This window comes from Notothenia coriiceps, unplaced genomic scaffold (assembly GCF_000735185.1).
Source record: "Notothenia coriiceps isolate Sejong01 unplaced genomic scaffold, NC01 NC01_scaffold00011603, whole genome shotgun sequence".
Classification (NCBI taxonomy): domain Eukaryota; kingdom Metazoa; phylum Chordata; class Actinopteri; order Perciformes; family Nototheniidae; genus Notothenia; species Notothenia coriiceps.
Genome location: NW_011344304.1, coordinates 181,424 through 194,714, shown reverse-complemented (window position 1 = coordinate 194,714; position 13,291 = coordinate 181,424). Strand labels below are relative to the sequence as shown.

At 43.8% G+C, this 13,291-nt stretch overlaps 1 protein-coding gene across 8 annotated transcripts in view; it reads left to right on the top strand.

Moving 5' to 3' along the window:
- LOC104946861 (rho GTPase-activating protein 23) overlaps positions 1-13,283 on the top strand; it is a 55,082-nt gene extending 41,799 nt beyond the window's left edge. For 5 of the 8 annotated variants that reach the window (XM_010772757.1, XM_010772758.1, XM_010772754.1 and 2 more), the window contains 17 exons: positions 37-192; positions 1,102-1,213; positions 1,326-1,365; positions 1,525-1,662; positions 1,748-2,056; positions 2,137-2,198; positions 2,319-2,437; positions 3,823-3,941; positions 4,039-4,191; positions 4,322-4,400; positions 4,507-4,580; positions 4,828-4,917; positions 5,445-5,570; positions 5,732-5,773; positions 6,494-6,587; positions 9,179-9,210; positions 9,462-13,283. In XM_010772757.1, the coding sequence (XP_010771059.1) occupies positions 37-192; positions 1,102-1,213; positions 1,326-1,365; positions 1,525-1,662; positions 1,748-2,056; positions 2,137-2,198; positions 2,319-2,437; positions 3,823-3,941; positions 4,039-4,191; positions 4,322-4,400; positions 4,507-4,580; positions 4,828-4,917; positions 5,445-5,570; positions 5,732-5,773; positions 6,494-6,587; positions 9,179-9,210; positions 9,462-10,901 (3,185 nt within the window). In that variant the 3' untranslated portion in view covers positions 10,902-13,283. The remainder of the gene's footprint in view (positions 1-36; positions 193-1,101; positions 1,214-1,325; positions 1,366-1,524; positions 1,663-1,747; positions 2,057-2,136; positions 2,199-2,318; positions 2,438-3,822; positions 3,942-4,038; positions 4,192-4,321; positions 4,401-4,506; positions 4,581-4,827; positions 4,918-5,444; positions 5,571-5,731; positions 5,774-6,493; positions 6,588-9,178; positions 9,211-9,461) is intronic. The other 3 variants (XM_010772755.1, XM_010772759.1, XM_010772756.1) reach the window with 3 other exon arrangements.
- Positions 13,284-13,291: the final 8 nt, after the last annotated feature.

Here is a 13,291-nt window from a genome sequence, read left to right as displayed (position 1 = left end):
TTCTCAACCGGGCTCCTTTCCCCGACCCTCCCACAGATGAGCCGACGAGCCCCGGCGCAGATTTACGCGCCCGTCACGTGCCAGCGTCCTCGGTGGTGTCCAGCGGCATGAATTCTGCGCCCGCCGTGGTTACCAACCCCGCCTCCCCCACCTTCACCTTTCCCCTCACTAGGCTCTTCTCACACGACTGCAGTGAGTGCCCCCCCCCTCCCTCCCCACTGCATGCAGCTGAAAAGTATCTTGATTGTGGTTGATGCTCCCTCTTTATACAAGAGAGGAATTTATCATGCATGGGATTTGAAAACCCTCCTGGTTCGTTGTTGTCCTGAATTATATCTTTTTAAGTATTTTTGCCTTTTACTGAGTCTTAAAAGTAGTTTTTACTCAAATGAAATGGAAACATTCACCAATTTCTACCAGATTCAAATTTAAATGGTTTTCTTTCTCCACATTTTTTTATCATTCTACCAATAAGGCTGTTTTCCTTCATCATACTGATTCTAATCCCTACACAAATCTTTAATCGTTGGGAGATTTTCTTTAGAAATGTGTTGTAATAATATAATTGGACTTCAAATCAAGACTTTCAAGGCTCAATAACAGACAAAGCTCTTTGCAAAGATGAGGTTTTGTAACATATGTGCATGCTCTTTTTGTAGATTGCATGTTGGAATGGACTCAAAGAAAAACATACCGTCTGTTCAGGTGTGTTTGGTTGTGCATGAAGCTGACGGTTTAGAATACAAATGGCTGTTGGGTCAAATTTGACAAATGTAGACGACGTGCATGATACGTTTCTTGAAACAGATGCATGTCAGTCTGGGTTGACAGAGGCTACACCTGCATGCCAGTGGTGAGAAAAAGTACCGGAGTTTAATTTAATTGAATCCAACCCACGAGCCCAGCTCATCTCCCCACGTCCATCCTAACCACGCCACTCAAACTCCCACCCCCTCCTCCACCTCCTCCTGCTTCACCCCTCTCCTAATCCAACACCCTCCCCTCCGGTGATTGGCATTACATCAACATTCTGTCTTTCTGTCTGTCTCTTTCTCTTTGTTTCTCTTTCTCTCTCTGCTCATTCATCCTCTCATCGAGCAGGCAGTATTAAATCCGGTCGCCGTTCCTCCTATCTTCTAGCCATCACCACGGAGCGCTCCAAGTCATGTGACGAAGGACTCAACACGTTCAGAGAGGAAGGCCGAGTCTTCTCGTGAGTAGTCAAACTGGCTGTTGATAGATTAAAGCAAGCATTTTTATTTCATATTTCTTTGCAGGCAGACAAGTTGAAAGTTAACACTCAGTTGTGTTGTTGCGCTTCACAGGAGGCTACCAAAGAGAGTGAAGAGCTTCTTCACCGACGGGGTGAGTTCTTCTTCTTCTTCCCTTTCTCACTGCTTTACTTGTGCAGGTTCAAGGTTACTGCTTCGTTAAATCACAATCCTATTACCATTCTGAAAGTCATATATGATGGCTTTTTTCTGCTATTGAAATGTCTCTAAAATGTCCCTGGTTTTGTTTCAGTCTCTGGACAACCTTGGGACAGCTGAGGAGGTTCGATCTAAACGCCACTCCACCTCAGAGCTAGGAAACATAATCTACAGCGACGTACGACAAGAAGGATGGCTGCACTTCAAACAAATCCTCACAGAGAAGGGCAAGGTGGGCACCCCAGGCCTGATGACAACACACCTGAAGGCAGAACAGCATTCAAAGCTATCACTCACATTTCATCTTTCCTCCACAGAAGGTTGGCAGCGGCATGCGTCCGTGGAAAAGAGTCTTTTCTGTGCTGCGCTCCCATTCGCTGTTCCTCTACAAGGACAAGAGGGAGGCGGTGCTCCGCGGGGCCACCATTGGCGGAGCGGCCGAGGATGAGCAGCCAATCAGCATCCGGGGCTGCCTGGTGGACATTGCGTACAGCGAAACCAAGCGGAAGCACGCCCTGCGGCTGACCACTCAGGACTTCTGCGAGTACCTGCTGCAGGCGGAAGACCGGGAGGACATGCTGGAATGGATCAAGGTCATCAGGGAGAACAGCAAGACGGACAACGAGGTCAGAGGACGCACCTTCACCTGTCGGACTGTAACCTCTGCTGTGTGTTGTTCTAACACCACTGTGTTTGTTTGTTGCAGGAGCTCGGCTTCTCCAGGCAGGCCCTCATCAACAAGAAGCTGAATGACTACAGGAAACAGAGGTGAGTCACCTAATGATACATTTGTAAACTGAACCTATTGAAGCTGCTTTTACCACCGCACTCATCTGTTGTCATGCCTGACAGCTGGAGTTAAACCCGTCTCTCTGTCTCCCTCTGCAGTCCAACAGGCAGCAAGCCCGACTCCTCTCCCAGGATGCATCGCATGAAGCCTCCCTTCATGCACACCAAGGCAGAAAACGCTGCCGGGGCGCCACGCTCTCCCAAACCAGAGGGCAAAGGTCAGTGTAAGGGAAAGACTAATTAAACATAACGGCAGTGTGCTCCTACCACTCATTGTGCGAAAATACAACGGTTAAATATCAATAATAAATCAATTAATTAAGAGGGAGCTGACTTTTTAATCATTCACGAGTTGGAAACAATTATGGTAGCACAGCGCAGGGTAATTCTTGTACAACTAAAGTCTTAAATAATAAGTATACATTGTCACTCCACTCCAGGACCTCTGACTTACAGCCAAAGTTCAGCAGTGATAAGGTGTCCTTTTATATATTTTTTAGTAGGACTAAAAATTAACATCCCACCAAATATCTTTCTTTTTGATGCAACCTATTTTCCTTTCAATTGTATTCTTTGAAATTACTTCACTTGTTTTCTAGAAATTATGCATTTTACATTACAATCTTTCTGCATGTAGGTATTACCTCAAATCAGTTTATGTCATCCCTTATTCCTTTTCAGCAACACTTATGCAGCTGTAAGACTAGTCTTTTTTCTTAAAGGAGACATGTCATGGCCATTTCCACTGATCATAATTCCATTGTTGAGGTCTACTAGAATAGATTTATATTGTGCAATTTTCCAAACTCACATTGGTTTCTCAAACAGCATCTCTGTAAACTACGTGTATTCACTGAATTTCACTCTCTGCCTTTAACGGCTCGTTGTAGCTCAAATAGCTCCAGCCCCCACCCTCCCTGTGAGCACAGTGTGCTCTGATTGGTCGGGACGTTGTGAATCGCGCTGAGCTCCGTGGAGGTGTTGTTTCCTTGTTTAGCAATACACAGCGAAACACAGCCAAACTCACCCTGAGCACACACAAAGTCAAGTAAAAACAATAAGTGTGGTTTGATATTGAGTAAGAAAAAGGTTGATAAACGCTGTGAGAATCGGTCTGCAGAGAGAATTTTGCCGCGATCCCAACTGTCTGTTATCAGCCTGCAGCCAGGGAGGAGAGATCAGCAGAGCTGTCTGCACTGAGTGTGTGTGTGTGAAAAAGTCCGTGGATTGGTCAATTTGGACCAATTAGCGGGGGCTTAACGTAACGGCTCCGCGAACGTAACGGCTCCACGGATTGGTCCATTTAGTTCCGGGTACGTGCTTACGTAATCTCGTACCCGGAAGAATCAATGGACAGTGACTTATCTCCAACGAGGCGTTTTGGGGAGGTATTTTCTGTGTTAGAGTTTTACTCGCTACAGGGTGTACTTTGAGGGTTTTGACTCTGCAGACCGTTTACATGCATAAAAACCTTCATAACACACAAGGGGACGGGTAATAACCGGAAAAGCATGACATGGGACCTTTAAGTAATGGGTGCACCAAGAAGCAAATGCGGAGGCCTCATGTGACGCAGCTAAAGTTTTTGTTGACCTGTCTTTAGATGAGAGCGGCCCTCCGAAGTCTCCATGGAGCATCAACATCATGAAGAAGACGAAGAAATCTGGCCCTAAAGCTTTTGGTGTGCGCTTGGAGGATTGTCAGCCAGGTGTAAATAACAAGGTTAGCCTGAAAATCATCCTTCATACCTGAAAGTAAGAAAACAGACTTTCTAAATAAGGTTGTCAATGGGATTAAAACCTGTGTGTTTCAATCCCAGTTCATCCCGTTGATTGTGGAGATCTGCTGTGGGCTGGTGGAGGAGATGGGTCTGGAGTACACGGGGATCTACAGAGTCCCCGGGAACAACGCCATGGTGTCAAGTCTTCAGGATCAGCTCAACAAGGGCGTCGAAATCAACCCTGCAGAGGAGGTGAGGAAATACTAATACATCTAAATGCTACTTAAAATATAAACTGCTAAAGTGACAGTTTTCATTTAACTTTACTCAACAAAGCTGAAGCATTAGATAGTTGACCATCTCTTTCTTTTGCTGTCAACAGAAGTGGCAAGACCTCAATGTTGTCAGCAGTTTACTCAAATCCTTCTTCAGGAAACTTCCAGAGCCGCTCTTCACCAACGGTGAGTCCTAACATGTCTCAACGAGCCGTCCAAACACATACCTGCAACAGCCAGGCATTCATATCAAACCTTTACTTGTATTCTAATATTTAAACTTACTTTACAGACAAGTACAATGACTTCATCGACGCAAATCGGATAGACAGTGCATCAGTGAGGCTAAAAACCATGAATAAACTGGTAAGTATTTGTCTGTGTTCATGAACAGGATAACTGACGTGTGTGTGTGTGTGTGTGTGTGTGTGTGTGTGTGTGTGTGTGTGTGTGTGTGTGTGTGTGTGTGTGTGTGTGTGTGTGTGTGTGTGTGTGTGTGTGTGTGTGTGTGTGTGTGTGTGTGTGTGTGTGTGTGTGTGTGTGTGTGTGTCAGAAGTCTGGCAGGTTGAACAGGCTCATCACTATTGTCATTCCTCGTGTTTGTCATTCGCAGATCAGAGACCTGCCCGATTATTATTACGACACTCTGAAGTTCCTGGTTGTTCACCTGAAGACTGTAGCCGACAGCTCAGATAAAAACAAGGTGTGTGAGATGTCGGTGTTTTTGGGCCATTGTAGGTCAGAAACTAAAATACCTGGGGGGTGGGTAGTTATCTGAAGAAACGTTGAGCTTTCCTGAGGATAAAATGTTTAATTTACAAGAGAGAAAGTGGTAGGTTTACGAGAACAAAAGAGACAAATGTACTAGAATAAACATTCATTTGAGTTATTTTGTAAAAGAAACCACATCCCAAACATTTCATGGCAATCCTTATTTATATTTTATTCTCTGAGTTTTTTTTACTGTAAATATGTATCTTCCATATCAGAGAATTTCTGAGTTTAGTCTTTTCAATTTACAATCACATTTTGTATGCAGATTTACAACTTTTGACTTTATTCACTCTATTTTCATAAATTTCAAATATATAACCCTCTTCTTCCAACTGTAATAAAAAAAAAAAGTCACTTAATGACCCTGTCACACTGTTGTAAGAAAGAGGGCTTTTGAAATGTAATTTAAACGTATCGCTGTGATGTCCTTGGTATTAACATTTTATCTTGGCGTAGATGGAGCCCCGTAACCTGGCTCTGGTGTTCGGGCCGACTCTGGTCCGGACGTCTGAGGACAACATGAAGGACATGGTCACACACATGCCCGATCGCTACAAGATAGTCGAGACGCTCATCCAACATGTGAGACCTGCAACAAAACAACACACACACACACACACACACACACACACACACACACACACACACACACACACACACACACACACACACACACACACACACACACAAATAACCAGTTATCATTTTCATGCTAAATATTTCTGTCTGTGTCATTTTTAAAGTGCAACTGGTTTTTCGCTGAGGAGCAAGACGAGGATGAAAAGGTATGCATCCCATAATGTTTCTTTATATTTGCAGATTAAAGGTCTTAATAGAATAATATAAAGACTCAGTTTAGGATGTACAGTAGCTCTGAAAACCTGTAAGTAATGTGCAGTGTTTTATGTGCCACTTAATTATCTGAGAAAGGTTTCAAGTTGGTGTGAAATAACTGAGTAAAAGCTCAAACTATTTGAAGATTCTGTCACGAGTTATGAAATATAAGTAAACTCTCCTCATATTCTACTGCTGCAAACCGCTTTATTTTCTCTTGTTTTAAGATGAGGACTTTAACAAAGTCTTATAAATATTAATATAACAAAATACATTGCATCCACAAGAAAACTTGCCACAGTTACATATTCTTTCCTCATGTTTAAAGGAAAACAATTCTTGAATCTGAGATAAAATGACTGTTGTAGTTTAAGGACACCACTATAACTCAACTATTTACAGTTCATTTAAAATGTTTTTTTAACGTTAGTGCTGTTTAATAAAACCAATAAGTCACTCTGTTGTTGACACATAACCAACGTGGCTTTACATTTTAATTGCTGTTTTAAATTTGTGGTTGAGAGCATAGACAAAATATTGCTGACATCAAAATCTGTATCTGTAAACATATCATATCTTTTAGGACCTCAGTTCCCTTCCCTGCACACTGTAAAAGTGATCTGCTTAAATCCTCTGTAAGTAATCATTTTCTTTCTTTCTCTTCCATCCAGACGCCGGTGGACACGCAAGACGTGCAGCCCGCCCCCAACATCGACCACCTGCTGTCCAACATCGGCAGGACGTGTCTGCTCGGGGAGGCGTCAGGTGAGCGCTGCTAACTGCTCTTAGTCAACAAGCGTACAACTTACAACAAACCGTCCAATAGCATTGTGGGCAGTTATAATCAAAAGTATTGCTGCTTTCAGTTTATAGCTGTAAGTAGGGAATTTCCCAGTAGTGTGCCATTATTACAACCTTTGGCTCCAGTGAGAGAAAACAACTGTCAGATCTTATTTATTCTGAATTGAGACCACTGAAGATAGAACTCTTTAAAAAAAACCTGTTTAAAAAGAAGTTATCTCTATTGTCGACATGTTGGCCTGGCTTGAGAATTCTAGAGCCTCCTTGGAAGATTGTCCAAGTTTAAACCCAGAATTCCCTTCTTTTGGACAGAACTTGAAGGCAGCATGAGCAACAGAAGTCTTAGACCTGTTAGCCCTCGTAGTGTTCTTGTGTTTAATAGTGTGCCTACACTCTCTTCTCTCTGCTGACCTCTTTTTTTCCAACACGTTGCTCACCTTTCACTTTCTCTGTACGTTTCTGCATTTCCTTCTCTTAGCTGAGCCTGTGGAGCAGCCACTGCGGTAGGATGGGAAACCCCCTGGCAATGTGTGTGTGTGTCTGTGTGTGCGTGCGTGTGCAATCAATCCGTGCCTCATTGTGAAAGTGAAATAATGTGTGTTTGTTTTGGTGAGAGAGACTGTGAGTGTTGGTGATAGTGTGTGTCTCCATGGTCTCCGTTACCCTCCTTAAAGTCAGCGTCTCCTCTCAGGCTCTGTAAGAACACGCCACTTCAGTCTGACTAATGAATTAACAGCTGACTGGATGCTCTCCGTCTCTTAAAGCTGCTGTATCTGACACTGGAGTGTAAACGGTGGTCTGTTACTGAGAGACCACCCCCTCACTATGGATCCTGTAGTCAAGCACTGCACTCCACTCACATTTCAGTCCGATCATCAGGCTGCTAACACACGCTGAGCTCCAAAGGGACTCTAATCCAACCCAACTTTATTTATATAGCACTTTAAAAACTTTGAGACCAAAGTGCTGTACAGAGAGATAAGCTCTCAAAACATAAAATAAATACATTTAAAATAAAAGATACAAACACAAAACAAACCAGATTAAACGTAATGATTAAAAATTAAAAATAAAAAATAAAATAAAACAGCCATATAATAAAAACAATAGACCACTGAAAGCAACAATCTACTTGTTTCCGAATGCTAAGGAGAAGAGGTGGGTTTTAAGACGGGATTTAAAAACAGACAGTGTGGGAGCCTGTCTGATTAGCAAGGGCAGGTCGTTCCACAGTTTAGGGGTGGCCGCAGAGAAAGCACGGTCCCCTCTGCGCTTAGACTTCGTTTTTGGCACCCTCAGGAGCAACTGATCAGCTGACCTGAGAGTGCGAGTTGGCGTGTAGCTGTGTAACAGCTCAGAGAGGTAGGGCGGGGCCAGGCCATTGAGGGCTTTAAAAGTAAATAAAATAGTTTTAAGCTGAATCCTCTAGGTGGCGCCAATTCCTAGCCTGAATGACATCAAACTTCCTTCATGTTTTTTTATTACTTTTGAATTTCCAATAAAGTTTAGGTTCAAATGAATATTAAAAGTAGCTCACTTGTGATGTCTGCAAAGAAGAAGTCAATTATATTTAATCAGCCAAAGATCCCGAGCAAATATATGCCTGAAAGTGCTTGACAATATCAATTTGTATTTTACATTTTTTGGTATGGCACTTTATCAAAAAGTGGTTGAATACAATAAAACCCAAAAGCAGCAACAATATATAATATAAAAATCAAGGGGTATATATTATGTAAACAGATGTAATTAACCTACCGACAAACAGAGATATCATTTAGATCAGATCACAAGAAAAATATAAAAATAGGATTTAAGGGGTATACAGGAGAAACACTGGTAAAGAAAACCTCACTGATTCACAGTAAAGCTGAACGGTTTATCAGAATATGGGCTAGGGCAAAATCCAAATACCAGAGGGTGCAAAATAACGATTAAAATGTATCAACTGTCATTGTTAGTACATGAGGAACCAATCTAGAGCCTCTTAAACTCCAAACATGTTCTAATCATGCACTTAGTGAAAGAAAACAGCTTTTATCCTGTGTTGCTGTGTCTGTGAGGGAATGTGTGCCAAAATGATTTCTGCCATCACGCCTCCAATCTCTGCCTTCTGTCACTGATTGATTGTCATCAGTGTGATTTTGGTGTTGTCATCGGTGTGTGCCGTGGTTTCCTAATGCCTCCAACACCAAACCCTGCTTCCCCAATCATTGTTTCTCCTTCACAAGTCTACATGTGTGTCTTGGTGTCAGTCATGATCGGAGGGCACAGAGGAAAATGAAGAGAGGAATTCATCTTTTAATTTATATTTTTTGCAATCAGGGAAGGGGAAAAAATACTGAGACTTTCAAGCATGTTCTGATGTCACAGCAGGTGCTCTCCTATTAACAGCTGATGAGAAACACCTGCTGCTACATCAACAATGAAATCGTGCAGAAGCAGTTCCCTTTGATTTGTGATGTATTCTATACACCACCTGCCTCTGTGCCCTCCTGCATGATTTGCCTTTAGTAAACTTCAATGGTTCTGACCTATTTTTATTTCGTCCCCAGACTCAACCAACAGTGACTCAGCGAAATCTAAGGTAATGTCTTTTACATTATGTTATGCTGAAAAGTTAGATCCTGTAAAAATGAAACCTACATGAAAATAAGTCTTTTTTTAATGTTGAAATACACATAATAAGTGGTCATTAATATAATAAGTATGATTATATTGTATTTATTTGTATTGCCTTCCCATTGATGCCATAGTTGTTAAGCATATACCAGTATTGAGAACATGTAGTGTTATGCATCAACGTGTCACGGTAACCTTTTTATTAATTTTTTTCAGGGGTCGTGGGGGTCAAAGAAAGACATCACATCCAAGGACTTCCTGGCTCTGTCCATCATGTCAGCTGTGACGGGCCGCAAACGCAGGAAGCGCCATAACGCCCGCCGTGTGGGCAGCAGCACTGACGACGACTCGGAGCACGAGCCAATCAAAGCCGGACATTTAGTGGCAGGGGGGGAAGAGGGGGCGGGCTTGCCGGAAGGAGACACTGCGCCTCGAGCAGAGGGAGAGGAGGACGACGATGAAGAGGAAGAGGAAGAAGAGGAAGACCAGGAAGTTGTAGAAAGCGGAGTGAAAGAGGTGGTAGGAGAGCAGGTGGTGACGGTTGATCCCGGCCGGACGTGCAGTAAAGAGGAAGAGGAAGAGGAGGCAGGAGGAAGGCCGGCAGCCACGTTGCTGCAAGAGGAGGAGGAGGTGCGGGTGGAGGTGAAGGGGCCGCCGTGGAGATCTCCAGAGGACGCTCGCTCTATTGTTTCCGGTTATTCCACCCTCTCCACGTTGGGGCGGAGCCTGGGATCCGAGGGGAGGGGGGGCGATGCTGATGACGAGCACAGCGAGCTGGTGAGCGAGACGGACAACGAGAGCGGCTTCGCCTCGCGCTCCCTCACCCAGGAGAGACCTGAGAAACACCCGACACCACCCGTGAACACACAGGCGGCCCCCCGCAGCTTCCTCTACACCCACTACAAGGCCCCTGCCCTCTCACCCACAAACCTGCTGGCCCCGCCCACAGCGCTCACACACACGCCAGACTCTGCAGACAGGAGTGAGGGAGGGGCGCTGTCCACCACACCTTCGTCCTCCTCCTTCTCCTCCTCCTCCACCACCACTCACAGACTGCACTCGCGGCCTTCCTTCAACTCCCACAAGCTGATCCAGTGCGACACCCTGGCCAGGAAGAAGCTGAAGTCTGAGAAGGGGAAGGCTCGGTCCCTGGACCTGCTGGAGCTGCAGGCCGCCGCGGCCGAGGCCCACGCTGCTGGCTCTGGGTCAGATGGTACGTCCAGAGCGAGGAGGGAGACCTCCAGAACTAACCCCTCCTCCGGCAGCAGTCAGGAGAGCCTGCACCCAGCCCGGCTCAAACCCTCCCTGCCCCCCAGCGAGGCCTCCTCCTTCACCCCCACCGGCCCTGGGGGAAGGTCTCTGGCGGATCAGGTCCGCGCCCGCCTGCTGGGCTCGGCCGACGACCTGCGCAGCGTGGGACTGAGGAAACCACTTTCACCAGAGACCAGGAGGAAGAGGAGGGCCTGGCGCAGACACACGGTGGTGGCCTCCCCAACAGAGATCTCTGAGAAGAGACCCCCGCTGACCGTCAGTGACTTCCCCCTGTCCCCCATCATTCAGAACCAGGTGAAACCACTGCCTCGGGACGCAGAGGGGCTTGAACAAGAACCGGCTACACGTCAAGCCCCCACCTCCAGATTCCACCAGTACCTGTGAGCCCCTTTAGCCGAGCCGCTGTCTGCAGGTCAGTAGGCCTGCAGCAGCGTCAACACGGTTGTGGTTGATTGCCAGGTGCAACACAGTGTACCAATGAAGAGCAGCCCACCTTTTTATTTTCCATTAGCTCCATTTGCATGGCGAGGGGCATTCCAGTGTTGCCAAAGCTTTTCTTTCCATATGTGTGCTTTTATAGAAATAAAACGGAAACAGACCTCACCATAATCACTGTTACAGCCAAGAATTCCCATAATAGTAATGACCAGTCATCCTTCCCCTCTTCTCTGGCGTACTTCTAAAAAGACATACATTCATTAAAATCCAAGTGGACGCTGAAAATGCAACGTCCCACTGGTTATTGAGAAAATTATGCTTCTGCTCAAAGAAGGGTTTAACAGTAACTGTTACAAAATCTTCTCTGAACCGACTTCAGTGAGCCATACGAAACAGCCTCACACCTCTAATTACAGAAAAGGTAATTGGTTGTTTAAAAAGCATTTCAAGAGGGAAGTCAAATGATTTTTTTATATCAGTTTTTGTATTTTGTGTCTCCTCAGACCACGGACACTGTAAGACATTTATATTCCAAACAACAGACATAGTCGGACACAAACACACTCGTGTCTCGTTGCTTGTTAATACTGTTTATGTGTTCATATCTGAGCGTGCAGGTGTTTGTGTTGAACAATTTTGTAACATTTGTACAAAGCCTTGTTAAGTTAACCTTGTAAATATAAATATTATGTTATCATATTTGTTTTTTTTAGTTCCTTTTTTATGGTTTACAAAAGTGCTAAAAAAGTGCACAGTCATTTCTTTCAAGATGTTACTTGAAATGTTTCCCTTAATATATTCTTTTTTTTATATTCAATATATATATTATATATATTTTGTATTAAAGTTTAAAAAAAGTATGTTTATTGTGATTTCACCTCTTGGGTGTACCTGTTCACAGGGGATAAGATAAACCTGTTCCTTATTTCCTCAAAGATGGCCTTTCTCTCTGATTCTCAGCACTGTGCAGCAAACTGTTATATTATAAGATAAAGTCTTATAAATAAAGTTCTCTGGTGACTATACTTCCAACAATGTTGCATCAACATGTACACAAACGATCTACATGTAGCAAATAGAAATCTGGTCATTACTACAATATCATTTGAAGGCAGCTACACTTTGATAGCTGACCTCATTGTTTCTGTATGTCTGGGATGTCTGAGCATTGCCTCTTCAGATCTGCTCATATTTGCTGAGCTCAAGACAAAGAACGTTCTTTCTTGTTAAAGAGAAGCTTCGGGCTGTTTATCAGGCTTTGGAAATATTGTGTAGGACATACAAGTCGCTACATTTTCACCTCTGTTAAGGGTGATCTTTGTGTTTCTCACCACATACCCTCCGAGGGTTCATCTCTCTGCAGGTGTATTACCTTGGGGCTACGTGAGGAGGAGTTCTCCATAAGGTCTGATAAATCCTCCCTGCCTGGGGGAATGGTACATTTGAGGAAAAGGAGTACAGAATGAATCTATTGTTTTCATCTGTCATCTCCATTTCCCATTCAAACAGGAGGTGCAACTTCCAAAGTCATGGGACTCGCTTTCATCCGACCAAATAACCCAGTGAGAAATAATAATAATAATAATAAATGATGAGTTATAGTCTTGTCTTACCTCAAGATTTTTTCTACAAAGTGCCTGATTTCTGGAATGTGTTTTTGTTCTGCAGTGCCATGGTCTGTTCTTATCTTTCCGTTTCCTTTGGTTCGTTCCTGGGTCTCCGCCCTCCTCTCCTGTGGTTGATGGTATAACTAAGGCACTGACCCAAAGATGTGTACATTTAATACAAGGGGTCTAATTGTGAGGCTGTTATTTAAAATAAAATAATTAAAAAGCACACGTCAAGCCAAGGACATGTCTATGCACTCTCTTTGCCTTTAACACAGGCATTAACAGCTATCACCACTGCTGCAAAGAGGGAAGATGCATAGTTCTCTCTCAGCTGCTTTTTTAACAGATCGAGGTCCTATCTCTCTGCCTAGTTGATCCACAGTGTGTGAATATGGTACACCTTACAAGCCCTACCCTGAACCGGCATTAGCTCATGTCAGACAACAATTTCTTACAGATAAACCAACAGCTCAAGAAAACTCAACAAGTCAGTGTGTTGTGATTTTTATCCAATGTCTCGTATTTTAAAAATCGTTTTTGTACATACTATCTTAATATGTAACATATTGTATTGTGTACATTTGGAATTGCTTTTTGAGTATAACTAATATGAAAATGACTGGACTTAAAAAAGGTTGTCCGCCTGAAACCATTTCCCTCATGGCTGTGTGCTTTAAAGCAAGGTTATATGATGTAAATAAACAGAACTATGTTTAAAGAAAAATT